This window comes from Nannobrachium achirus (assembly GCF_963921795.1).
Source record: "Nannobrachium achirus genome assembly, chromosome: 16".
NCBI lineage: Eukaryota > Metazoa > Chordata > Actinopteri > Myctophiformes > Myctophidae > Nannobrachium > Nannobrachium achirus.
Window position 1 is genome coordinate 53,662,969 of NC_137823.1, and position 25,622 is coordinate 53,688,590.

General features: G+C 43.3%; 2 protein-coding genes across 2 annotated transcripts in view; one reads left to right on the forward strand and one right to left on the reverse strand.

Annotated features, from left to right (window-relative positions):
* The window catches only part of rev3l (REV3 like, DNA directed polymerase zeta catalytic subunit), a 115,979-nt gene extending 103,711 nt beyond the window's left edge, over positions 1–12,268 (forward strand). The window contains exons 30-32 of the mRNA XM_080745163.1: positions 3,122–3,368; positions 8,244–8,459; positions 10,675–12,268. Coding sequence (XP_080601289.1) covers positions 3,122–3,368; positions 8,244–8,459; positions 10,675–10,815 — 604 coding nt within the window. The 3' untranslated portion in view covers positions 10,816–12,268. The remainder of the gene's footprint in view (positions 1–3,121; positions 3,369–8,243; positions 8,460–10,674) is intronic.
* A 1,277-nt stretch (positions 12,269–13,545) lies between these two features.
* mfsd4b (major facilitator superfamily domain containing 4B) lies at positions 13,546–21,721 on the reverse strand (the record flags this gene model as incomplete). The annotated part of the gene is made up of 5 exons (XM_080744365.1): positions 13,546–15,268; positions 15,615–15,731; positions 19,190–19,358; positions 21,253–21,404; positions 21,595–21,721. 5 exons carry the CDS (start codon positions 21,719–21,721, stop codon positions 13,911–13,913), a joined length of 1,923 nt encoding a protein of 640 aa, XP_080600491.1. The 3' UTR covers positions 13,546–13,910.
* Between the last annotated feature and the right edge of the window lie 3,901 nt (positions 21,722–25,622).

Genomic DNA, 25,622 nt, shown 5'->3' on the forward strand with positions numbered 1-25,622 from the left:
GGCCAGGCTGAAACCCTTATTCTTTCAGGAAATGTAAAAAAAAAGAGAACCTGTGTTCCAGTGGATCCAGTGTAGTTATTATTTAGTCACAAGCTCTTGTTAACAATTTCTCTGCCATTTTAAACATAGCTGTAGTAAGCAGCTGCCAAATTGTCCTTACCTTTTAGCGTGGGCACGCGCACGCATCGTGCACAATCTGTGCGCGACTCATCTAGTAGACGTGTAGACTCGGTGACAAGCTTTCGAATACAAAAAACCCCATTGAAAAAGACATATCCGTTGCCACGCTGTATTCCTGCTTATCCGCCAGTGTTTACATGAAAAAACATTGAAAAAAAGCCAGGCATGCGCTATGGTAACACGTGGACACGTTCGCGCACAAAACGCACGATATGTGCGGGGATCATAATCCAGGCGTGTAGAGACTGGATCAAAGTTTCCAAACGCAAAAATCCGATTGAAAAACGAGCGTTCCATCGCCGAGTAGCTTCCACTTCTGTTACACAGTAAACCAATGGAGGCGGGACTATGGCCCAGGCTCAGACTGGATACGGAAAGCTGGATCCGGTCCAGACCGGAAATGACCGGATACAGTTAGGGGGGCGGGCCTAAAGAGCCAGAATCAGCGAAAATCTGCGCTAATACTTTTAATCCTTTCATAATGATTAAAGCTAATTAAACTTTACGGGCTCTACGGGCATGGCAGTGCGGTACAGCGGGAAATCTACGGTTTCTACGGGGATCGCGAGGTATGAGTTAATACTTTTGATTCGTTAAATATGTATGAAACCCCACAGACAGATTTGACCACTTTCAACCTGGCGTCCCTATTTTGGCATTATAGGCTGTAATCGTCTACATTTTTCTAAAATATCCAAGGCACTGTGACTGAGCTTGCTATGTTTTATATGTATATCGTCGTTGTCGGGTGGAAACCTTGTATGTCCAAAACCGTTCATTTTGTATTGATCATTTAAAAAATTAACTAAACTAGTGAAAACAGCCGGTCTACAAGCACACAACGCCTCGCACTGCGAGGCGTTGTGTGCTTGTAGATCTGCTGTTTTCACTACTTTTGTGCGACGGCCTTGTCTGATGAAGCAGGGCTTTACTTGTACACATTTGAAACTTGGAGATACAAGGTTTCTGCCCGTCAACAACGATATATATATATTTCGGTTATTATTTTTGCATGACATTGACATGGTACTGTCAGAGTATAAAATAAGGCATTCGTTTATGAGAAAGAAAAAGAGCATAATACGGATATCCAAGGTTTCTGCCAGACATTGACAGTGGAGTGTGTGTCCGCGGGCACACATGTTGGAGACAAGAGACCGAAATACTGTACAAGACAACCAGGGAGAAAGACATTGGCCGTCAGCTGACAGTATAGAATTACTGTACACATTTACAGTACAGTACAGCGTGAATCCAATTACTCTGTCTCTCCACAATGCCCATTGTCTGCCACTGCATGCACCAGCACTGGCCTGCATCTGCTGAACCTGACTCTGTTGCCTAGCAACACAGCCCCTTAATCCATTTTGCCCGGCTGCGCATTATTACGCTCCGTTTTATGCTTTAGCTATTAAAAAATAGCAGATATACAAGCTCACAGCGCGGCACCGAGTGCCGCGCTGCGAGTTTGTAGATCTGCTATTTTTGAAAAATCTTGAAAATTTGTGCATGTCTTTGAATATTTTGACCCGATTCTATAAGTGTCTTCTGAATCCTTCTAAGGTTTTTTGAAAAAGATATATTTCTATGTCGGCGGTGCTCAAACCTTTTCATGTGAAGGACCCCCAAAATGATATGTATTTGGCCACGGACCCCCATCTCAAAATATTGTATCAGGGACCCCCCCAGAAGCAAATATTTGAGTTAGAAATGTTCGCTTTAAAAAAAAATATATATATACAAAGATTCGCACAAATCTTCATGACTTTTCAAAAATAGCAGATCTACAAGCTCGCAGGGCGGCACTCGGTGCCGCGCTGTGAGCTTGTATATCTGCTATTTTTCAATAGTTAAAGCTTTCAATAATTCTAGGCCTGAATTGCTTAATGGGTGGAAAAATCTGATTTGAGAGACCTGGTTAAGATGGAAATATTCAGCCGCCTTCATCAGGCGTTGCCGCTGCTCATCACTGCCATTTCCTCCACTCAGCAAAACACACACAACTACTGTACATACTGTACATGGTACACAGTCCCAGGTCCTGGTGTTGATGCTGTTAATTACAGTATGGCTGATTTGTTGGATATGTTAACATATTTGTGTTTCTTTCATGAGAAACCAGGCATCTACCGTATTTACATTATTACTATGTGGAGTAGGGTCTGGGAGATATGATTTCAAATCAATATCACGATTATTTCGAACTTTTGCCTCGATTATGATAAATTAATCAACACATATAAATAGATAGTGAAAATAGACGATCTACAAGCTCACAACTTGAAAACTCGGTTTGTTGATATACTGTATAAGAAAAATACATGTATCTACCGGTATTTAAAAATCGTTTTTTCTCGATTATGCAGTCAGTTATTGGTTGTAAATATTGGTTTTGATATATTTTCTATTAATTGCCCAGCCCTAATGTTTTTCAGTAAAAGGGTGGAGTGCATCCTGCATTAGTGCTTAGCTAACGCTAACAATAATGTTTTTGCACTGCAGTGACAATAGCACTGTATTATAAATGCCAATCCTGTTTATTTGTGGTAGATTTTAGCCGCCTTGATCATTGCGATTGTTTTTAGATTTTTTTAAAGATATTTATTTTGGATTTTCTGCCTTTATTGATAGTATACAGTGAAGATATAGACAGGAAACGGGGTGTGAGGGTGTGGGGAGTGACACGCAGCAAAGTTCGTCGGGATCGGGACTCAAACCGGCGACGCGCTGTCAGGCATCATAGCCTACTATGTGGTTTGCGCCTGGACCGGTAGGCCAGCAGGCTCCCCAATCATTGCAATTGTTTAATAGAATTGTAAGAAGAATTAATAATTTGTTCGCATTTTTTCAAACCAGCACCTCCATTATGTTTGCACAGTTTTTGCAGTCGCAGGTGACGAGCCTCTTTGTGTGTGTCTGTCTCCCTACGTGTGGTCCACAGGCGCACCATGTCACATGACCGGCGTCTGGAGCCGCGGGTGGGCGAGCGCGTGCCCTACGTCATCGTGTACGGCGTGCCGGGCGTGCCGCTCATCCAGCTGGTGCGGCGCCCCCTGGAGGTGCTCCAGGACCCCACGCTCCGCCTCAACGCCACCTACTACGTCACCAAGCAGATCCTGCCTCCGCTGGCGCGCATGTTCCAGCTCATCGGCGTCGACGTGTTCAGCTGGTACCAGGAACTGCCCCGGGTGAGAGAGAGGAGGCCGCTGCACATAGGCTGAGCTTGGTGTGCTTGACCCATTCAGAACGGGTACACTATATTGTGTATCATTATTTTATGCTTTAACTATTGAAAAATAGCAGATATACAAGCTCACAGCACGGCACCGAGTGCCGCGCTGCGAGCTTGTAGATCTGCTATTTTTGGAAAAATCGTGAAAATTTGAATTCTGACCCGATTCTAAATAAGTGTCTTTTGAATCCTTCTAAGGTTTTTTGAAAAACCTATGTTTCTATGTCAGCAATCTGGCCAGCCATCGTCAAAGAAAAGGTCTTTTTCACATAACTGGTGCTCAGTTAGTCTGTTCTTGAGAGACTGCTATGTCAGTGGCTCTCAAACCTTTTCACGTGAAGGACCCCCAAAATGATATTTATTTGGCCACGGACCCCCATCTCAAAATATCTAGTTCCAGGGACCCCCCAGAAGCAAAATTTGAGTTACAAATGTTCGCTTTGAAAATACATATATTCAAAGATTTGCACACATTTTCTCGACTTTTTCAAAAATAGCAGATCTACAAGCTCGCAGCGCGGCACTCGGTGCCGCGCTGTGAGCTTTTAGATCTGCTATTTTTCACTGGTTAAACCATTCAATAATTCTAGGCCTAAATGGGTATTAAAACCAAACCAAACAGCCTCCCCATTATCGTCAACGAACCTAACGCACACCAGAGACGTGCAGAGAATGTTAGAGAGGCAGGGGCTGACATTTCTAAAAGGGGCTTTTGGGGAAAATATCGAAAATAGCAGACCTCCAAGCTCGTGTGAGCTTGGAGGTCGGCTATTTTCTGTGCTTGATACCACACTGAACGAAGCATAATCAAGTCAATGCTGGAGATGTGGAATAAAGGCATGAATTTCAACACAGCGAGGGCAATTATTTCAACATAAGATGCTGCATTCAAGTTCAGGAAAGTTTGGACAAGGCAACTCTCTTGAATGCTGCCTTCAGGTATGGCATGGAAAGAGCGCATTTGCGTTTCTTTCGCCATAGTAAAAACTGCATTAATGGTCTGGAGAGGGCACTTTTTACAGACTGGTAAAAGGGCAGGGGCTCAAGCCCCCTTTGATGTCTATGTGTGCATGTGCCTGCCACACACACTCACGGCGTTAGACACGCGTCAGCGCACCTTGACATCCCATCCCGCCCGCACTGTTCTATTTCCAGGATATCTTTTCATTTTTAAATAGCCTACAAAGCTGACAACGTGTCACTATGTGATGTATTGTCAGTGTGTAGCTCTGCTATCTTCAAATAGCTGGAGTAGAAAATAGGGTTCAACTGTATTTTTTTCCTATATTAAGTCATTTTTATGGGGACCACCTGGAACCCCCTCAAGGACCACTTTGGGAACCACTGTCGTAGGCATAGTGTATGGGGCACCGATTGAAAATGACAAAATAGCCCATCTACAAGCTCATAACCTTGGTGTAGAGGGAAAGGGGACAGGGCCATGCATAAATACCTGGGGGACCCCAATCAACATATTATATAGGTTTAAGTGGTTAAATGACAAATATGATGCACAGGGGCGTCACACCAAATTCTGGGCCCTGGGTACAAGGATTCACTGCGGGCCCCCCATGAATGTTAGTGCCGCGCTGTGAGCTTGTATATCTGCTATTTTTTTTTTTATCTTGAGAATGTGTGCAAGGACGGGGGCAACGGACCCCCAAGATGATATGTGTTTGGCCACGGACCCCGATCTCAAAATATTTAGTTCCAGGGACCCCCAGAAGCATAATTTGAGTTACAAATGTTCACTTAAAAAAATACATATATTCAAAGATTTGCGCACATTTTCACGACTTTTCAAAAATAGCAGATCTACAAGCTTGCAGCGCGGCACTCGGTGCCGCGCTGTGAGCTTGTATATCTGCTATTTTTCAATAGCTAAAGTTACTAGGGCCCCTCCACCTTGGGCCCCAGTAACTCAGTCCCACTTTCCTACCCCTTGTGACGCCCCTGATGATGCAACAAAAAGATTGTGCACTTTAGAATGAATTCAGTAACTGTGGCTTGTTGTAAAAAACTAAAAGGCAGATGCTAAGAGAGAGAGATGTTGGGGATTGAATTTAAAGGGATGTTTCACTTTCAAAAAGACTTTTGGTAATTGTATCATCTAATCAGGCTTTTATGAATACCCTGAACAGTTTTTAATTAGCTTGATTCAATATTTAGATATTTGATGTAAATGTTTCCAGGCCCTCCAGGCCCAGGGCCTCTCCCCACACACACCCATTGTAACTTCAAACTTCATTTTAACCATTTTAGATTCATTAGAAACACCCATTATTTTTTCTGGTGACTCATACTACCCTCCTAATATGTGAGCAGGCCGTGTTTTTTCGATAACTTTTTTTTATTTATTTTTAATAATATTTTTTTGTATTTCATTTTTTCAATTTTTCCAAATAATTATTAGAAATAAATGAAAAAATGTATCAAAAAAACACGGCCTGCTCAATTATTAGGAAGGTAAAATGAGTCACCAGAAAAAATAATGGGTGTTTTTAATTAATCTATCATGGTTAAAATGGAGTTTGAAGTTACAATGGGTTTGTATGTGGAGAGAGGCCCTGCCCCTACCACTGCTCCCCGTTGAAAGTGGAATATCCCTTTAAGGACAATAGATCTGATTGCTATCAAAGTGAGGGATATAAACGATGTTTGCCGACAGTCTAAAATAACCAGACTGTCACCAAGACGAGATCAATTGCATATTTTCTTCGTCGTGTCTGTTTTTGTAACGAGAGAACAAAAGAGAAAGAAAATATTCCCAGCAGCAGATTCCTGCTGGGAATCAAGAGGAGACTCCTGAAACTGCAGTGGCGATGTGGGTGGTCTTTGTGTACAGGATGAACGCAGGCTCTATCAGTGGTGCAACCACGCCATCTGCTGGGAAGAGTGAGAAACTGCAAGACATAAGGGAACTGTACTGTAGGAGTTGAATCATTTCATGGTGGAGCTTTACACTTTGCCCCGGGGCGGTGGTGGCTCCATAAATCCTGTCCTGGCACTCAGAGTTATGTCTTCCCAGGATCTTAAAGCTATACTGTGTAAGTTCAACTAGTGGTCAGTAGCGGTATTGCTTTTTTCGGCCGTTTTTCGGCCGGAGTCGTCGCGGACCACCGCCGCGGACCACCGGAGCGGCGCCGCAAAACCACCGCGACCGATAGTAATCCGTGGAGGGGTAGAACGCATGGTAGAACGTAATTTTCTGGCCAGGATTTGTGGATTAAGAGGTTAAAATCCTTCACCATGGTAAACACTGTAGCCAAGCGGAGGCGCTTCCTGGAGACCAGAGCAGATAAGCTGTGATTGGCCGGTAGTGTACCATGTGTGCATGATCGGCGATGTGATTGGGCAACGTATACACAACGTATACAGATGATGCAGATTACGTCATTTTGGCGCGAAATTCTCCCCCCCTCACGGCTCATAGAAAACATATAAAGAGAAGGCTTCAGAAGCTGAAAATAACGGAGTGGGTGTTCTAAAACTTTAGCGATTTAACAGTTAGGACAATTTTAAGATTTGTTTTATAAAAAAAGTTACATGGTACAACTTTAAATTACCAAACGCAAATGGGTCGGAAAAGGTCTTCCAGATTATTACTAGCTATCTGCTTCAAATGAACTTCACTTCCCAGTGTGCTCTGAAGCCTTGGACTAAAGATTTAAGTCCGATTTATACTGGGTGTTGCACACCTCAAAATAGCTCACAACATTGTGAGCTTGTAGATCTGCTTTTTCTGGTGCACAACACCGTCTGTGTGTAAAGTGTTAAAGATTTACTTATACACCTTCCCATAATGCAGGGGTCTTCAACAGGGGGTCCGGGAACCCTAGGGGGTCCTCATAGTTACTACAGGGGGTCCTCCAAATCTTCCAATCTTCCTTTTTCATATTAACAACTTGAACCCTAGTGTCCATATTCTGAGAACTGTGGCCAAAAATAGTAGATCTACAAGCTCACAACGCCTCGCAGTTTGTGAGCTTTTAGATCGGCTATACCCTAAAAAGTAAAAGGTCAAGTTTAAGTATTGACGTTCAAGTGGTTAAATATCTGAAAACACAAATTGACATGAATCCAAAATACACTGATGATTGTGTGCTGTCAAACAATGAAACAATATGAAAACTTTGAAAATTGGTGGGGGTCCCCTCTCTCTCTCAACTAATGGGTCCTTTGCCTGAAAACGTTGAAGACCCCTGCATTAACCCATTCAGGCCTAGAATTATTGAATGCTTTAACCAGTGAAAAATAGCAGATATACAAGCTCACAGCACGGCACCGAGTGCCGCGCTGCGAGCTTGTAGATCTGCTATTTTTGAAAAAGTCGTGAAAATGTGTGCAAATCTTCTAATATATGTATTTTCAAAGCGAACTTTTGTAACTCAAATTTTGCTTCTGGGGGGTCCCTGGAACTAAATATTTTGAGACGGGGGTCCGTGGCCAAATAAATATAATTTTGGGGGTCCTTCACATGAAAAGGTTTGAGCACCACTGACATATAGTTGTCTCTCAAGAACAGACTAACTGAGCTCCAGTTGAGTGAAAAGGACCTTTTCTTTGACGATGGCTGGCAAGATTGCTGACATAGTTTTTCCAAAAATCTTAGAAGGATTCAAAAGACACTTATAGAATCGGTTCAAAATTCTAATTTTCACGATTTAAAAAAAATAGCAGATCTACAAGCTGCGAGCTTGTATATCTGCTATTTTTTTTATATTTAAAGCATAAAATATTGCGTCATAATGTGTTCAGGCCTAAATGCGTTAAACACTGGGAAAAAAAAGATGTCTAATGGTCCCAAACTGCTTCCTGTTTTCCCGACCAGACGCAGAAGGCTTCCTGTTCGACGTCGGCGGGGGGCGACGAGGCGGGCAGGAAGGGCACCATTTCCCAGTACTTCACCACGCTGCACTGCCCCGTGTGCGACCAGCTCACCCAGCTGGGCGTGTGCGCGCAGTGCCGCGCCGAGCCGCAGCGTGTGGCCGTCACCCTGCACCAGGACATGCGCCAGTGGGAGAGCCAGCAAGACCAGCTGCTAAAGGTTAGAGGCCGTGTGGACCCAGGAGGATGACGGACGGGGTCACGGGTCAAGGAAGAAATTCATCCTTTTTCAATCTAGAGACCATTGTTCTGATGTGAGGCGATCAATAATATAGAAGGGGGGGGGGGGGGGGGATACCCGATGGCACTGAAATCATTAAGATAACGTTTTAGGAAGAAATGCAAAGAAGGATATTTTGACTTTTTGTCACTATATTATTGATCTCCTTGCATTAGAACAATGGCTCGGTTTTCCTTTAACACAAAGGGTGGGATGAGTCACTGCCTGGTTTATTTGAACATTTTCTGGGGCTTTTCTGCCTTTTATTGGATAGTATATATGACTAGTGACAGGAGATGGGGAGAGGCGTGCAGCAAAGGCTGTCGGGCTCAGTCAGGAATCAAACCCGAGACATTAGAGCCTATATGTGGTATGCGCCTTCGGAACGCCTGCGTTGGAAACCTGCAATGTGGACACGGGATGAGTTTTGTATAAATGGGAAGTCCAGGCGGTTGACTATTTGATCACAATGTCCTGGGCTTGTGTCCCACTCAGGAGCCATTATCATATCCCTTTCCTTACCCCATATTTCCTGTCTTTCCTGTTTCTACTCAATCCACTATCTAATACAAATAAAATAAAAACTAAGATTTGTAGTGCTTAGGCCTGCTCTCACTCTCCATTGCAGATCTATTAAGTTGTAGTGTATCTTCTTAAAAGAAAAATACTTATTTTCTATCAAATACTCACCCCATGAAGCCTTGAATTCATGGAGATTCTTTTGTTTTAGTCACATTCCTGAGCCAATAATTTGATGACAAATGATTGTCTTGGGGACAAAAACAAAAGAATCTCCATGAATTAAAGGTTTTATTTGGTGTGTAATTGATAGAAAACATGTATTTTTTTAGGTGAACTACCGGTACTCCTCAAGGTGCCATGGCATTGGTCCGAAGGTTCATTAGTCCGAAGGTTCATTAGTCCGAATTTGTTAAGAATACTATGCCGGGGGGGGGGGGCACGGTGGCGCAGTGGTTAGCGCTTCGCCTCACAGCTAGAAGGTCCTGGGTTCGATTCCCGCCGGGGGACGCTGTGGGTGCTGGGGGCGTGTTTCTCCCTCCGCGTCATCAGCGCCCGCACCCTAGGTGGGGTCGGCGATAGGGCCTTTCTGTGTGGAGTTTGCATGTTCTCCCCGTGTCTCCTAGGGTTGATACCCTCACAAAAACATGCAGTAATCCTGGTCTCTATATTGCCTCCCCCTGGACAGCCGGGGCGCCTGATGGAGGGGAAAGGAACTGGTTGGAATAACGTGTTCCTTCCACGCGCTACGTCCATCCCGGGGAAATCCCCCCTGTCAGGTGAAAAGAAACAACTTGGACTACTCATGCATTGAAGGAAGCATGAGGTCAGTCCGTTGTCTCCCCAGGCACGGCAGAGGGAGAGCAGAGCCCAGGATTACATAGCAATTGGCACTGGGTGAAAAAGGGTTGCAAAATCGTGGGATAAAAATTATATAGAAAAAAAAAAAAAGAATACTATGCCTAACTCTAACCCTAACCTTAACCTCAGTAACCCTAACTAAATTCGAACTAATCAACCTTCGGACTAATGAACCTTCGGACTTATGGGCAGTCCCCCTCCTCAATGCCCTATATACTGTAGGTACAAGCTCACAGCGTAAGATTCAACATCTTGTGAGCTTTCTTTCTTTCTTTCTTTCTTTTTAATGTAAGAAAAACTTTTGCCCCAAATGATTGCTGCTCTTTGCCTGTTTGTCCTCATGGTGACCATTCAGCACCTTCTGCTATCTTGTCATTCTCATCAGTGAACTAGAAGATGAAATGAGCCCTTCCACAAAAACAATCTTCTAAATCCTTAGTTTTGTGATAGAACGATCTTGCTACTGTACTGTATATCAGTGGGGCTTTGTTTCTCTCAAAAATAGCAGATATACAAGCTCATAGCCTAGCACAAAGTGACGTGCTATGAGCTTGTAGATCTGCTATTTTTTAAAAATCGTGACACACATTTTGTCCGAAATGGAGAAAATGGCAGATGACAAAAGCTTGTAAAAATTATTTTTTACCATGTGACACCATCGTACAACAAAGTATAACATTTTCGGGTTTTTTATCACATTGAATCACTCTGCCCAACCTTGTATGATTGTGCAATAGAATTCCCATGAAGCTGAACAGTCTGTTTGTATTTCCAGATCTGTAGGAACTGTAGCGGCAGCGCAGAGCGCCAGGTGCCCTGCGTCTCACTGGACTGTCCCGTGCTCTACAAGCTGTCCCGGGTCAACAGGCAGCTGTCCAAGGCCCCCTACCTCCGTCAACTCCTGGAGCAGTTCTGAACGGCCCTCAGAGCTCCAGAGCCCTCAGCAACGACCCAAGCCAACCAGGAGCCCCTAATGCTACTTTTCCTTTTCTTTTTATTTTGGTGCTAAATGCTGTCTCCTCCACCTCAGTGTTTGCGTGATCCTTTGGGTTTGTTGGTTCATTACAACGGTGCTTTGATTAAACCCTGTTGGGTTTTTCATTTTAGTGTTGTAAATGTTATTTGTTATACAAGTATTTTTCGGCGGTGTGCAGCAGGACTTGGGTTTGGTTTTGGCCTCCCATGCGGAGGTCGAAGGTATTTCTTTCCCCCCCAGCCTGCTCCCTCGTGAGGGCTCACATTTTTGAGTTAAGCTGATGTCTGTGGACATTGTGTTTGGACACTGGCCTTCCCCACGCTGCATCAGAGCATCAAGTGCAGTGCTGTCAACAAGGTCTCCTTTTTGTATGCGCTGTAGGAGTTTGTACTGTAAATAGCAAGACAGACCATGATTTCATCAAATAAATAATCTGGACACAATTTCTATAGTATCCCTCCTTGTACCACTGTCAAGTCAAGATGGAATACATAAAACCACTGATTAACTTTTTTTTCCCCCTTCCTTTTTATAAAAAGAAAAACTGCAATCCCATGTAAATAGTTTGTGTACAGAGCCTGTCTGGAATCACTGTGCATTAGTCAGTTTAAAAAAAAAGAAGAAAAAAAAAAGAATGGTAAAGTTCCAGCCATGAATGTGGTAAAAAAGAAAATCAGTCCTATTTATGCATCAATTTTCAGTTGAGTTTTGTTGGTTTAAAATCTTGATTGTATCGATGTCCAGTCTGACAGAAATAACACTTTATATACTCTTGAGAACTCATCTGAAGTGAATGGTGGGAACTGGAGGATTCATTTCAGTTGTGTCTTCTGTTTTTTTTTTTTACATCTGGGACTGTTGCAATACTGTATGTTGATAATTTATGTCAAACAGAGTCTATTATTCCCCCTGTGCGTTTGGTTTTGTATACATTTAAGAAACCCCTTGAAAACGAGATGATTCATCTAAAGAGGTTCATCATAATAAAGGTACATTTCGAATGCTTTCTCCATGGCAAACAGTAGCCCAACATCAAAACACAAAGGTTCTGTTCTGTATTTCACTTTTGATGGTACGCAGGTTCTGTGTATTTGTATAAATGTAAAAAAAAAAAAGAAAAGAAAAAGAAGTGGGGTTTTGTTTGTTTTTAATGGATGGTGCTGTGGGTGGAGGTTTGAGATTGATATAATAAAAAGTCACTGTATTAAAATGTTCTCGATGACATTTTCAAAAGATAACTTGCAATGAGAACGTTTATATTACTGAAAGCCACAGCTATTTCTACCCAATTCATACCGATGTCATCCAGGTTTAACAAAACAAGCTTAGGCCAAAAACTAAATCAAGGCACACTCTCGACGTACTTCTGATCTGATCAGTGCAATAATTTGATTTGTGGTATATTCAATAATTGAAAAATGGTGCATTCATATAGGTATATATTCACCCACTCACACCAATGGCAGAGGAAACCATGTAAGGCACCAACAGCGGTGGAAAGCAAATAAGTACAGTTAAAGGGATATTACACTTTCAAAAAACTTTTGGTCATTGTATGGTCTAATCAGGCTTGTATGAACACCCTGAACAGTTTTTAATTTGCTTCATTCAGTATTTAGATATTTGATGTAAATGTTACCAGCTCCAACACGCCCAGGCCCTCTCCACATACACACCCATTGTAACTTCAAACTCCATTTTAACCATGATAGATTCATCAAAAACACCCATTATTTTTTCTGGTGACTCATAATACCCTCCTAATACGTGAGCAGACCGTGTTTTTTCAATAACTTTTTTCTTTTATTTTTAATAATTCTTTGGGAAAATGGAAAACATTAAATACAATAATATTTTATTGAAAATAAATGAAAAAAGTTATTGAAAAAACACGGTCTGCTCACGTATTAGGAGGGTATTATGAGTCACCAGAAAAAATAATGGGTGTTTTTAATGAATCTATCATGGTTAAAATGGAGTTTGAAGTTACAATGGGTGTGTATGTGGAGAGGGCCTGGGCGTGTTGGAGCTGGTAACATTTACATCAAATATCTAAATACTGAATGAAGCAAATTAAAAACTGTTCAGGGTGTTCATACAAGCCTGATTAGACCATACAATGACCAAAAGTTTTTTGAAAGTGTAATATCCCTTTAAGTAATGTTAATAATGACTGGGTTGCTGACTTAGCCTCGTGAACCAGCCTCCCGGAAATCTACATTTTCAAAGTAAATGAAAATGTAGATTTCCGGGAGAGGCTGGTTAACGAGGCTAGTGCTGACTATGGTTATTGGTTAATGACTATGGTGAGTCGATGACCAAATTACCGAGGGCTAGTAAAGACTCAAGTCATTAAATGACCAAATTACCAATTCTTAGGTAAACAATCTAAATTGTTTTTATTTTACTCAGTGCAATAAAAAAATAACTTTCGCCCGAGAATCTTAAATATCATTAGACAAGTCAACAAAACAAATCGCTACAGACTGTAGACTTCTGTACACGGGACACGGAAAACATTTTCTTTTAAGGGCAACCATTAGACTCAGCTTAACGTACATGATTCAGAAACACTGAAGTAGTAGTCATACCTACTATGGAGCTGACCAATGGAAACTCGATTAAACAGCCTAAATGTGGTGGTATGATTCAAACCGTTCTCTGTGCCACTCAGAGAGGAAAGTCAAATGAAGAGTGCAGACATGAATCAGGAGACTTGCACAAAAACTGCAGGAGTGTGGGGCAATATTTAAAAAAAAATCACTTCTCGACAGCAACACATTGACACGGGGCACACGTGCCTTCTCACACACACACGTACACATTTCTCAGAGAAAATGGCTCTTCTATATTATAGTAATGTCTCAACAGCACTTAGGAGTCACAGGAAGGAGGACAGGGCCCTTCAGCGGGCCCACAGATGCCATATCATTAATGAATACTTTGTCGTATGACAACCGATACTTGTGAAAACAACAGATTTTCAGCAAGCAACGCGGTTTGTACAACGTACATACGGTATATATATTAACGCTTTAGTCTCTCTTCTCTCTGTCCAACGTGAATAGAAGTTTGCGTCTGGGTGAGGCGTCTCCTATTAAGGGGACCGTATCGGAGAAGGGGGCCCCGGCCGAGCTTTCAGTGACCGGGGCGGTGGAGGCGGCAGTCCCCGGGGTGTTCACCGTCAGCCCGGTGGCATCCGGGGAGGAGGAGGAAGCCAACTTATTCGGAGAATTCACGAGGCAAGTCGTATCGTCCATTTCAATGACCTCAAAGTCTGCATCGTTCCACAGGTCTGCCTCATTGTCCCCTTGATCCTCCTCCTCTTCCTCCTCGTTGGCTCCCGAGTCCAGCAGCGCTTGCCGGTACTCGCTGTCGTCCGCGTCGGGTCGGCCCCTGGCGCGGGACTTCCCCCGCTGCGTGCCGCTGGGCGTGGAGGCCAGCTTGTACATGACGGGGAAGAGGATGGAGGTGAGCGTGGCGCTGAGCAGCGACAGGTACATGAGCAGCGGGTGTTCGGGCAGCTTGCCGAGCAGGAAGCCCAGGAGGCCGGGCAGCGCCATCTCCCCCAGCGCCGCCCCGACCACGAAGCCCGCGGCCGAGTGGCTCGTCACCGTGGTGTACTGCTCCACCCAGGAGATGCCGCTGGGGAACGTGGTGGCCATGGAGGCGCCGTACAGCGCCGTGCACAGCCACAGGACCGCCCGCTCTCGGTTGAACAGGCACAGGAGCAGCGAGGAGAGCGTGCAGCCCACCAGGCTGAGGAGGATCATGGTGCCCGGGTACACGCAGGCGGCGAAGAAGATGGCCAGGCCGCGGCAGGCGGCGAACGTTCCCCAGAACAGGGAGTTGAGCCCCGCGGCCTGGGGCTCGTCCATGTGGGCGTAGTCCTTGGCGTAGGTGAAGATGAAGGAGCCGTACGCCACCTCGGCGCCCACATACCAGAAGAAGAAGACGAACAGCAGGATGTGGAGCACGGTGTGGTACTTGGCAAACAGAGGCTTCCCCGAGGCGGTGCGGGCCTTGTCGCGCGACGGGCTGCCGCGGGCGTAGAGGACGAAGAACAGGATGGAGACAAGCAGCACGAAGGACCCGATCACCAGGTAGGCCAACATGGAGGTGAGGGCGCCCTCCTTGCTGTGGAAGTAGCGGACGGCGACGTTTTCTCTCGTGCCGGCGGGAGGAGGTGCGGCGGCGCCGAGTCCAGTGGCGTTGGCGTTTGCGAGAGCTGACAGGGTGACACCCATGCTGCCATTTTTACCCATGTCTGTCCCAAAGAGTAACTTTGCGATGATCGGTGACATGAAGGCCCCCGCTGCAAAGCTGAAGTGCAGGGCCTGCATGTGGGGTCCGGCGTGCTCGCCCCAGGTGTTGAGGATGAGTACATTCCCACCTAATAAGACAGCAGAGGAAACACATTCATTACATGCCCAAACCATTATACTCAGTCTCTCAAGAACAGACTAACTGAGCTCCAGTTAAGTGAAAAGGACCTTTTCGTTGACGATGGCTTAGCCAGATCGCTGACATAGAAACCTTAGAAGGATTCAAAAGACACTTATAGAATCGGGTCAAAATTCAAATTTTCACGATTTTTCAAAAATAGCAGATGTGAGCTTGTATATCTGCTATTTTTCAATAGTTAAAGCATAAAATAATGATACACAATGTGTACCCGTTTATTTGATGCATAAAGTAGTGCGGTTAGAGAAGGGAACACAACGCAGGGTTGTTCGTACCTGTATCCAGAACACCCATAGACATTCCAATGCTGGACATCAGCCCAGTGAGGAGAAGAGCCTGCTGGCAGAAAGGGATGGCACACATTCCAAACGCTGTGACCAACATGGAAAACCCTGCCAGGCATTAATTAAGAGAGAGAGGAGAGAAAAAGCCTTCATTATTCTGAGAGCAACCTCCAAAAACACTACAATAATGAAACACCTTGATGTTAAGGCTCTTTGGTAAGCCTACAACAACAGTAGCAATTGCGATACCCTATAATGCATTTAACCTCTTGAACCTTGTATAGTTCGTTGACTGGGTTCCCCCCAGGAGTCTCTGCTTGGTACCCTCCTTTTTTTTCCCCCAACGCGTTGTGAGCACAGATATAAAAGCTAGATACCTCGTCCACCCGCTGCAGTTGATTGGAGCGACCCGTCCAACTTGGTGGGCACAAAAGAGGAAGTGTCGAGGGCAGGCTGCCACTCAAAAACACTACTGGCCAATCACAACGCGTCTTTTCCAGGACTTTTCCATTCAGTTCAAACCAGCTTTATTGGCACGTTTACATGGTCAAAGCAAGTATCAATACCAGACATGGAGCTATGGATCCATGATTGTTTTGGTCACAAAATATTCCCGTCTCCATTCAACCAAAACATACCTGTGGAAAGTGATTAGCTGCGATCTATTTTCCAAGTTGTATCTGTTTGTGCACACGTAAGGACTATGTCTCTCTCAGAGCCTGTTTAGACTGCCGTTAAAAGACGATTTATTTCTCAAAACCGAGTGTCAGTTTAATCCAGTCCCAGCTGTTGCGCGACGCAGCAGTTTTTAAGAGCTGCGTACGAAAAGACCCACCCCCACCTGCCTCTGAATTGCCTACCGACCTTCCGTGTCTGTTACGACACAGAAGAATTCCAAGCCTGTCAATCAAAAATGCCCACCAAGGCGAGACGGGTACCAGAGAGCCGGAAGAGGCGTCTACCTTTTTATGTCTGTGGTTGTGAGCATGAGAGATAGATCTACAATTTTCATTTACTATGACATGCCCAGAATGAGAACACGAGGGTTCATGTAACAATCAATGCCAGAGCACTAGCAGTATATGACTACACTACACATGTTGCACTTTGGCTGTATGTGCTCAACTGTGGGTCACAAAAGAGGACTTCACTGATATGGCTGCAGGTGTGTAGTACTAGTGCAGTGGTTGTGGTTCTCAACCTTTTCAAGCTGTGACACCCCAAAAGAATGATATTTTAACTGGGGACCCTCACCCTGGCACCCTGCCCTGATAAGCACTTGGAATGTAGGAGTTGAGGCATGACATTTTCGGTTCCACAGATAAAAACTGTGAAAATAGCAACTTCCACAATATTTTGTTGATTACATTTCATGCAATAATCTTGCAATCACGACCCCCAGGTTGAGAACCACTGTGCCAGTGAACTACTGAAAACCTGCCCTGCATGAAACATGAGCACACCAAGTCTAGCCTAGCCAGACGATCAGAGATCCCCGCCTACCCGATCGTCTGGGGAAATCTAAATTCAATTCAATGCTGGGGCTTGAACACAATGAACAGGGGAGAAAACCTCAGCGGACAGACCTACAGTACAGTATGCACACTGCTTTCTTTGGCAACAACCAATCCTGATGATACCGTCCGTCAGGGGTGTCGCACCAAATTCTGGGCCCCGGGTACAAGGATTCACTGTGGGGCCCCTGTGCTTTAACTATTGAAAAATAGCAGATATACAAGCTCACAGCGCGGCACCGAGTGCCGCGCTGCGAGCTTGTAGATCTGCTATTTTTTTTAAATCATGAAAATCTTTGAATATTTCAAATGCTTCTACGTTTTTTTTTTTTTTAATCTATGTTTCGATGTCAGTGGAGCTCAAACCTTTTCATGTGAAGGACCCCCAAAATGGTATGTATTTGGCCACGGACCCTCATCTCAAAATATTTAGTTCCAGGGACCACCCCAGAAGCAAAATTTGAGTTACAAATGTCCGCTTAAAAAATACATATATTCAAAGATTTCCACACATTTTCACGACTTTTCAAAAATAGCAGATCTACAAGCTCGCAGCGCGGCACTCGGTGCCGCGCTGTGAGCTTGTATATCTGCTATTTTTCAATAGCTAAAGTATAAAATAATTAAGGCCCCTCCACCACCTTGGGCCCCAGTAACTCAGTCCCACTTTCCTACCCCTTGTGACGCCCCTGCCGTCCGCACCACAGTGGTAGGCAGCACCCAAGATGAGCTATAATATCTGTCCCAGCAAATCAAATATAATTTACCTCTGACTGACAAAACCCATATGTAGACTGCAATGTCAAATTAGAGAATCTATCCCCCCCCCCCACCACCACCTAAATAATGCTTATTATGACAGGCAAAGACGATCAAATCAGGCAAGGTGGTGCACCCTGGTGCTGATTCTGCTGAACCCCTCAGAGTGGAACCAATCAGCCAAGAAGAGCAGATAATACAAGCTTATATCACGTCACTTTGTGCCACACAATGAGCTTGTAGATGAGCTTGTATATATCTTTGAATATATATTTTTTAAGGCGAACATTGTTAACTAAAATCTTTGCTTCTGGGGGTCCTTGGAAGAAAAATATTTTGAAATCGAGGTCCACGGCCAAATACATATAATTTTGGTGGTTCTTAACATTAAAACGTTTTGAGCAACACTGATATAGCAACATAGTTTTTTTTATAGAAAATACGCTACTTCTCTCTGTATATAAAAGCCCGCACCACACCAATGACTTGCCATGCAACTCCTTGCAACATGCAACTACTACAGCAACCATTATCCCCAATAGTATAGTTGCAAGTAGTTGCATTTGTGCCCTGCGGTTTGGTGTTGAAACAATGAAAGAGCTCCTGTTCTATGAAAGAGCTCTTGTTCTTCTCTGTTGAAAATGGATCATGACTGTCTGTCTGTCTGTCTGTCTCCAGATAGATGTTCTTTTTCACATGTTAATGAACTAAGTGCCACCATTCAATTATTCACAAATCGTTTATATCTGAAAGTTGCAGGAGTACATGTGGTGCCTGATATGAAACAATCATTGTTACTTAAAGAATCACACCTGTGTGAAGTGAGCGTTGCTGATGATGATATACTCACATCAGGTCACATCATTATATTGTCCAATCAGAAAAGGGACATATGGATACATAATAAGAATTTGAGTATTTGATGGCCTGTCCTCAGATGATTAACTTAATATGCAACAGTAAACAAACCAACATGAAGTTTAAGTGTATAGAGGGTATCTGCACACTTATAAAGTGACAATTTAAGGACTTTTTAATACCTCTAAAATGACAAATTAAATATTGGTCAAATATTAGAGGCAGAAATTGTGAAAATAGCCGATCTACATGCTCACAACACCTCGCGTTGTGTTTTCTCAAAAGAACCATGTTATACAAAATGAATGCCTCAACTCTTAGTGCTCGTCAGGGTGGGGGGTTCCCAGTTCAAATATGATTATTTTGGGGGTCGCGGCCTGAAAAGGTTGAGAACCACTGGACCAGAGTAGCAGAGCCTACTGGAACAGGCCTTACCCAGCAGGAGGTGGGGGTTCATGCAGTTGAAGAGGAGCCCTGCCAACAGCGAGCCACCGATGTACCCCGCTGAACGGCCAACAAAGATGTAGGAGATGTTGCTGATGTTCTTGTGCACATTCACCGCCAGGTCCTCAAATGTAGGGCCTAGAATGGAGATACTCATCCCCTGTAAAAAAGAAACACAATTGTAGCCCACTAGAATTTGAGAACGTGATGTTGTGCCAATAGATGGTATCATAGATGGTACATCCTCAGTAGTGTGCCTATGAATCAGGGGGTGTTTCAGCCTTTGACTATACACCCTCATCAAAAGTGGCCAGCCTACATGGTGATCAGGCCTGGGGAGTGTTTTTCGCGGGTCTTTCAGTCCGAGTGTATCAAAAAAGCAACTGGGTTAAGCACCATTGGTCCGACCAGTTTAACATTCACCAGGTTAGCATTCACCAGCGTCAGCAGGTTAGCATTTCACCAGGTTAGCATTCACCAGCGTCAGCAGGTTAGCATTTTACCAGGTTAGCATTCACCAGCGTCAGCAGGTTAGCATTTCACCAGGTTAGCATTCACCAGCGTCAGCACAGCAGGTTAGCATTTTACTAGGTTAGCATTCACCAGCGTTAGTTTTACTGGGGTTAGGGTTGGGTTAAGATTAGGTTTAGTTGTATCTCCGTCCCCCTGACTTTCGTCACACCTCCACGCAGCCAATCGCAAGCTTCCGCTGCCTTAACCCAGTTGCTTTTTTGATACACTCGGACTGAAAGACCTGCAAAAAACTCTCCCATCAAGCCTGAGCTGTGTATCATGCCCAATCATTAGGATTTGCGTAGTTGTAAAAGTGTCTGACATCCCAAGGGACTATGCAAGGCAGAGGGCGCCCTCTCCCCCGAGATGAGCCTACAGCTTAATAGAGAAGAGCCCGGAAAACAATAATGAAACATTATTCAACCTTACTTGAACAACAGCTGTCTGTAACGTTTGAGCCAGGCACTAAGTCCTCCAATATACCGGTATCTGTCCAGTGGCCAAGAATAATAAACTAACCATTAGTGTGAGGCAGGTGTGTGTGTGTGTGTGTGTGTGTGTGTGTGTGTGTGTGTGTGTGTGTGTGTGTGTGTGTGTGTTCGCCAAATCTCCCTGTGACGCGTTAAAGAAATGTGAGAAGGAAGGCATTGTAAAGGGATGATGGACAGGTAATCGCAATCGGTAGCTATAATCAGTTTACACAGTCATCTTGAAAAGCAAGTTTCGCAACTATGCAAATAACCTCCTGCAAGGACCAGACCAGGATATAGTAACATTCTCACATGTGGTTCCCTGTTCACGTGGGAAACAAAGACATAATAATTGTTATAAAGGTTACTGTGTTTTTGCATAGACTACTGCATGTAGGTATTTCTAAGTAGTAGCCTAGCTAAACAGCTAAACAATCCACCCATGTTAACACACGGTGGGGATACTGCAGTTAGTTGGCTACGCCAGGCTAGTACCAACTGTCTTGTTTGGGTAGGCTATGTCTTTGTTCCTTATCAGTAAATGGAACTGAAATGGCGCCCTTTGTGTGACAGTGGCAGTGTGATTGAGATTAACTGTACAATATACAGTATATCCCAAATTCAAATTACCATTTTAATCAATACTTTGAATTAAATTACAGATCCCACACCTCTGATCCACAGACCTGGTTTATAGTAAGGGCTTTATTTTGTGCACGCCTATTAATTACTTTTGCGTGCTGACCTCTCAACTCAGTCCTTTCTCATTTTAATGATTATAATGCGACTTAATTACACCAACTAGTAACTACAACAAACAACCCTATCAAGTCCAATAATACATTATTCTTCTTAATTAATCGTGAGCTATAGCCTTGGATCAAGATCATAGATGTATTTTATTGATTTTGACATTTTTATATCAAGAACAACAATCAGACTCGATAAAATACATCTAGTCTTGATTCAAGGCTGTATAATCAAGGGCACAACTACATATACTACGTAGCCTACATGTCTTAAGTGTTCAATTATCAGCTGGCCAGTCAGTGAGTGTCATGTATTGATTACCAGTCCTAGGAATGATGAGCAGAGGGCCAAGGTGACCATCCAGCGGCCGCATGCTCCGCCTGTGGTGCTGATGATGACTCCAACCCCATCAGAGCCTGCAGACTTATTGGACTTCTTGGCTCCTCTGACTGCTTTCAACGCGCTCTTCAGCCCTGGTTGATTGATGGAATACTTTATTAGAAGTTTGCATATTAGGAAAAGGTACAGGACAGTACAGTTCACTGGCACAAGGTCAACTAAAAGGATAAAGACCACAAGAAAGATCGCTAGCTTGTTTAAATTGGGGTGCTGCTCAATTCATACAACATTAAATGACAGACACATAAGTAGACTATTTTTTACCTCTGTCCTTCCTCTTGTCGAATAACGTGTCCTCCTCCTGGTCGTCGTTGTCCTCCTCATCATCAACGCTGGCGAAACGAACGTGCTTCTTTTTTACAACGGGGTTTCTGACCGCGTTAACAGACATACCTGTCAAATTGTTATTATTATATGGCTGTGCTGCTGTCTGATGATGATGATGGTGGTGGTGGTGGTGGTGGTGATGTGCTGTCACAGGCTATTGCGTGAGTAGATAAATATTATGCGCATACGCGACGCAAGAATAGGGGTTTCCCTTCGAGATGCCTCTGTTTATAGACGTGTCCGATTAGATCGTCGAACCGAGCCAGCCATGGTAGAAACGGGCGACAGACAGACAGCAGGTAGAGATGCAGTCCATATGTCAAGCGTTGTTGTATCTATGGAGGCTTCAGCTGCTCACACACACAGGACTCAGCTGACGCTACAGGAAGTAAGTGGTCGTCATTGGGTCACAAATATACATGACGAACAGCGGCCTCTAGCGTCAGGACAATGTATGTATAGTGTATCAGAAATGGAAAGTTTGACCCACATCTTTTGGTGTGTCCTGAAGTGGTTCTCAAGCTTTTTCATGTCAAGGACTGGATCAATTTTCTGAGGTGGTGATATTTAAATAGTGGGAATGTAGCTATATGATATGATATGATATGATATGATATGCCTCTGATGATGCACTTCCAAGTAAAGGCTGTTTTATACTTGCAAGACACGGTGCCCACTGCCAAGGATTGTTTTTTAAATTTGAGAATCTTATTTTTGGCAGTCGACACTGTCGACAAACATTTGCCTTGTAAGTAAAACAACTAAATATATACAAATAGCATTGAGGTACCACACCGGGGGGTCTTGGGGCTCTCAAAAGTGCTTTTGAGATGTGTACACCGTATGCTTTAATGGGGAATATTTCCTTTGCAGAATAAATACCAGAAGAATAACTTAAAAGAAGAACAGAAAGCAGAACAAATCCTGGTAAATTGGGACCATGGATAAATGACATGATATTCATAAAATATTGTGAAGGAGTGTGCTGGTTGCTTGGCTATTTCATTTTGGGACTCTCTTTCTTTTTTCCATGTGTTTCGCCTACGGCGTCGACGGTTGTTTTTTAGTGCGGCCAGGTTCAGTCATCAAATATGTATGTACACATACATAATTTTGGTATAGGGGTCTATTTATCATCTATAAAATGTAGGCCTAGTGAAAACGGCTGATCTACAAGCACAAATAGGCCTATGCTGTCAAAAGTATATATTTTTTTCTTCTTTTTTTTTGTAACATTGTTTGGTGTTCCTGTAATAAGATAAAAGACTTACATGGTTCAAGCAGCAAGTGGCTCATTGAGTTTGAATGCTGAGCTGAAGATCCAGAGGCTGTGGGTTCGAATCCCGCTGAAGTCTTTACTTTAAAGACTGATTTCCGTCAGAATAACTTCAAAATTGGCACAGAAAGCAAGGTGAGACAACCTTGTTGTGCTGGTGCAGTGGATTAGTAATGAGGTTTGTGACCAGGATATCTTCAGTAGGTTGGTTCAAATCTGGCTTTAGTCGGGTATTATAGTCTACTACTATATCACTAGATTATTGCGACCGTAGGTCGCACTTACTACAGAAAGCTGCTCGAGGTGTCCGTCCGTCCGTCCGTCACACACGTCACACGTCACACTTTTGCTCCTAAAATGTAAAATAGACCAGTGAAATAAAAGTATCAATACTGCAATATAGAAACACTCTAAAGTAAAACAAATCAAGAATTCAATATGTACTTGAGTAAAAGTACAAAAGTATTGGAATAATTAGTAGCCTACCAAAACTAATGTTTGAAAATAGAGCATCTATACAAGCTGAGAAAAAAAGAAAATACTCTGGTAAAGTAAAAGTACCTCAAAGTACAGTACTTGAGTAAATAGTTACTTTACTCTGGGTAAAACATATAGGGGGGGGGGGGGGCGCCCCTGGGTTGAGACTGCCTCACTCAGTCCACTGAACTGTACACTGTTTAGATATTGATATTCATTTCATCATATATATCATATTACAACATAATAATAATAATCATTAAAACAAATTGTAGGAAACATAACATTAAGAGACCCATAATGTGACTGTGTGACCGACCCACAAAAGGGTCGCGCCAAACGGAGCCAACTATTGGGATACAGTTTGGTCTAAATCTGTAATTAAAGCAACAAAGTAGATTTATTTGAGGTAATTGTACTCTAAGTAAGTGTGTAAACATGTTCTAGGAGGAGTTGACCCCCAAACCCCCGTTGGGGGGTCGAAAACCCGATGTTTAGAAAGTTAGAAACTGGGCAAAAATGATAGAAAATGAACGCCACCGCCGCCCCGAGCGGCGCAGCGGCGGCGACGATGATTGCCGATGAATGACGAACAGGCGACGCCAAGAACAGAACAGCAGCGGCGTTCAGATTCTAAGTTCCAACTGACTCAACCTGACCTGTTCGTCATTCGTCGGCAATCATCGGCGCCGCTGCTGCGCCGCTCGGGGCGGCAGCTGCGTTCATTTTCTTCATTTTTGCCCAGTTTCTAAATTTTTAAACATCGGGTTTTCGACCCCCCAACCGGGGTTTGGGGGTCAACTCCTCCTAGAACATGTTAACACACTTACTTAGAGTACAATTACCTCAAATAAATCTACTTTGTTGCTTTAATTACATTTACAGATTTAGACCAAACTGTATCCCAATAGTTGGCTCCGTTTGGCGCGACCCTTTTGTGGGTCGGTCACACAGTCACATTATGGGTCTCTTAATGTTATGTTTCCTACAATTTGTTTTAATGATTATTATTATTATTATTATTATTATATTGTAATATGATATTATATATGATATGATGAAATGAATATCAATATCTAAACAGTGTAAAGTTCAGTGGACTGAGTGAGGCAGTCTCAACCCAGGGGCGTCAATTGGGTATGGCAGGGGTATGCAGCTGCCATACCCTGGGTCCAGGGGGGGAAATAAAAGTTATAAATAAATATAAAGCCACGAATGTCTCTTTGTCTACCTGTGCTGGTTATTATGTTGTTAAATTCAGTAAAATAACTACAAATGCAAAATGTAACAAAATGGTCACTTTAACAATTAGGTATTATAATTATATTCTCCACACTTGTATTCTCCCCATCTTGACATATGGTATAGGGGGTCAGCATATGTTTTACCCAGAGTAAAGTAACTATTTACTCAAGTACTGTACTTTGAGGTACTTTGACTTTACCTGAGTATTTTCTTTTTTTCTCAGCTTGTATAGATGCTCTATTTTCAAACATTAGTTTTGGTAGGCTACTAATTATTCCAATACTTTTGTACTTTTACTCAAGTACATATTGAATTCTTGATTTGTTTTACTTTAGAGTGTTTCTATATTGCAGTATTGATACTTTTATTTCACTGGTTTATTTTACATTTTAGGAGCTAGTAGGATAATAGTAATAATCTAGTGATATAGTAGTAGACTATAATACCCGACCATAGCCACATTTGAACCAACCTACTGAAGATATCCTGGTCACAAACCTCATTACTAATCCACTGCACCAGCACAACAAGGTTGTCTCACCTTGCTTTCTGTGCCACTTTTGAAGTTATTCTGCCGGAAATCAGTCTTTAAAGTAAAGACTTCAGTGGGATTCGAACCCACAGCCTCTGGATCTTCAGCTCAGCGTTCAAACTCAATGAGCCACTTGCTGCTTGAACCATGTAAGTCTTTTATCTTATTACAGGAACACCAAACAATGTTACAAAAAAAATAAATAATAATAATACTTTTGACAGCATAGGCCTATTTGTCTATGTGCTTGTAGATCAGCCGTTTTCACTAGGCCTACATTTTATAGATGATAAATAGACCCCTATACCAAAATTATGTATGTGTACATACAGTACATCGATTTGATGACTGAACCTGGCCACACTAAAAAACAACCGTCGACGCCGTAGGCGAAACACCTGGAAAAAAGAGAGTCCCAAAATGAAATAGCCAAGC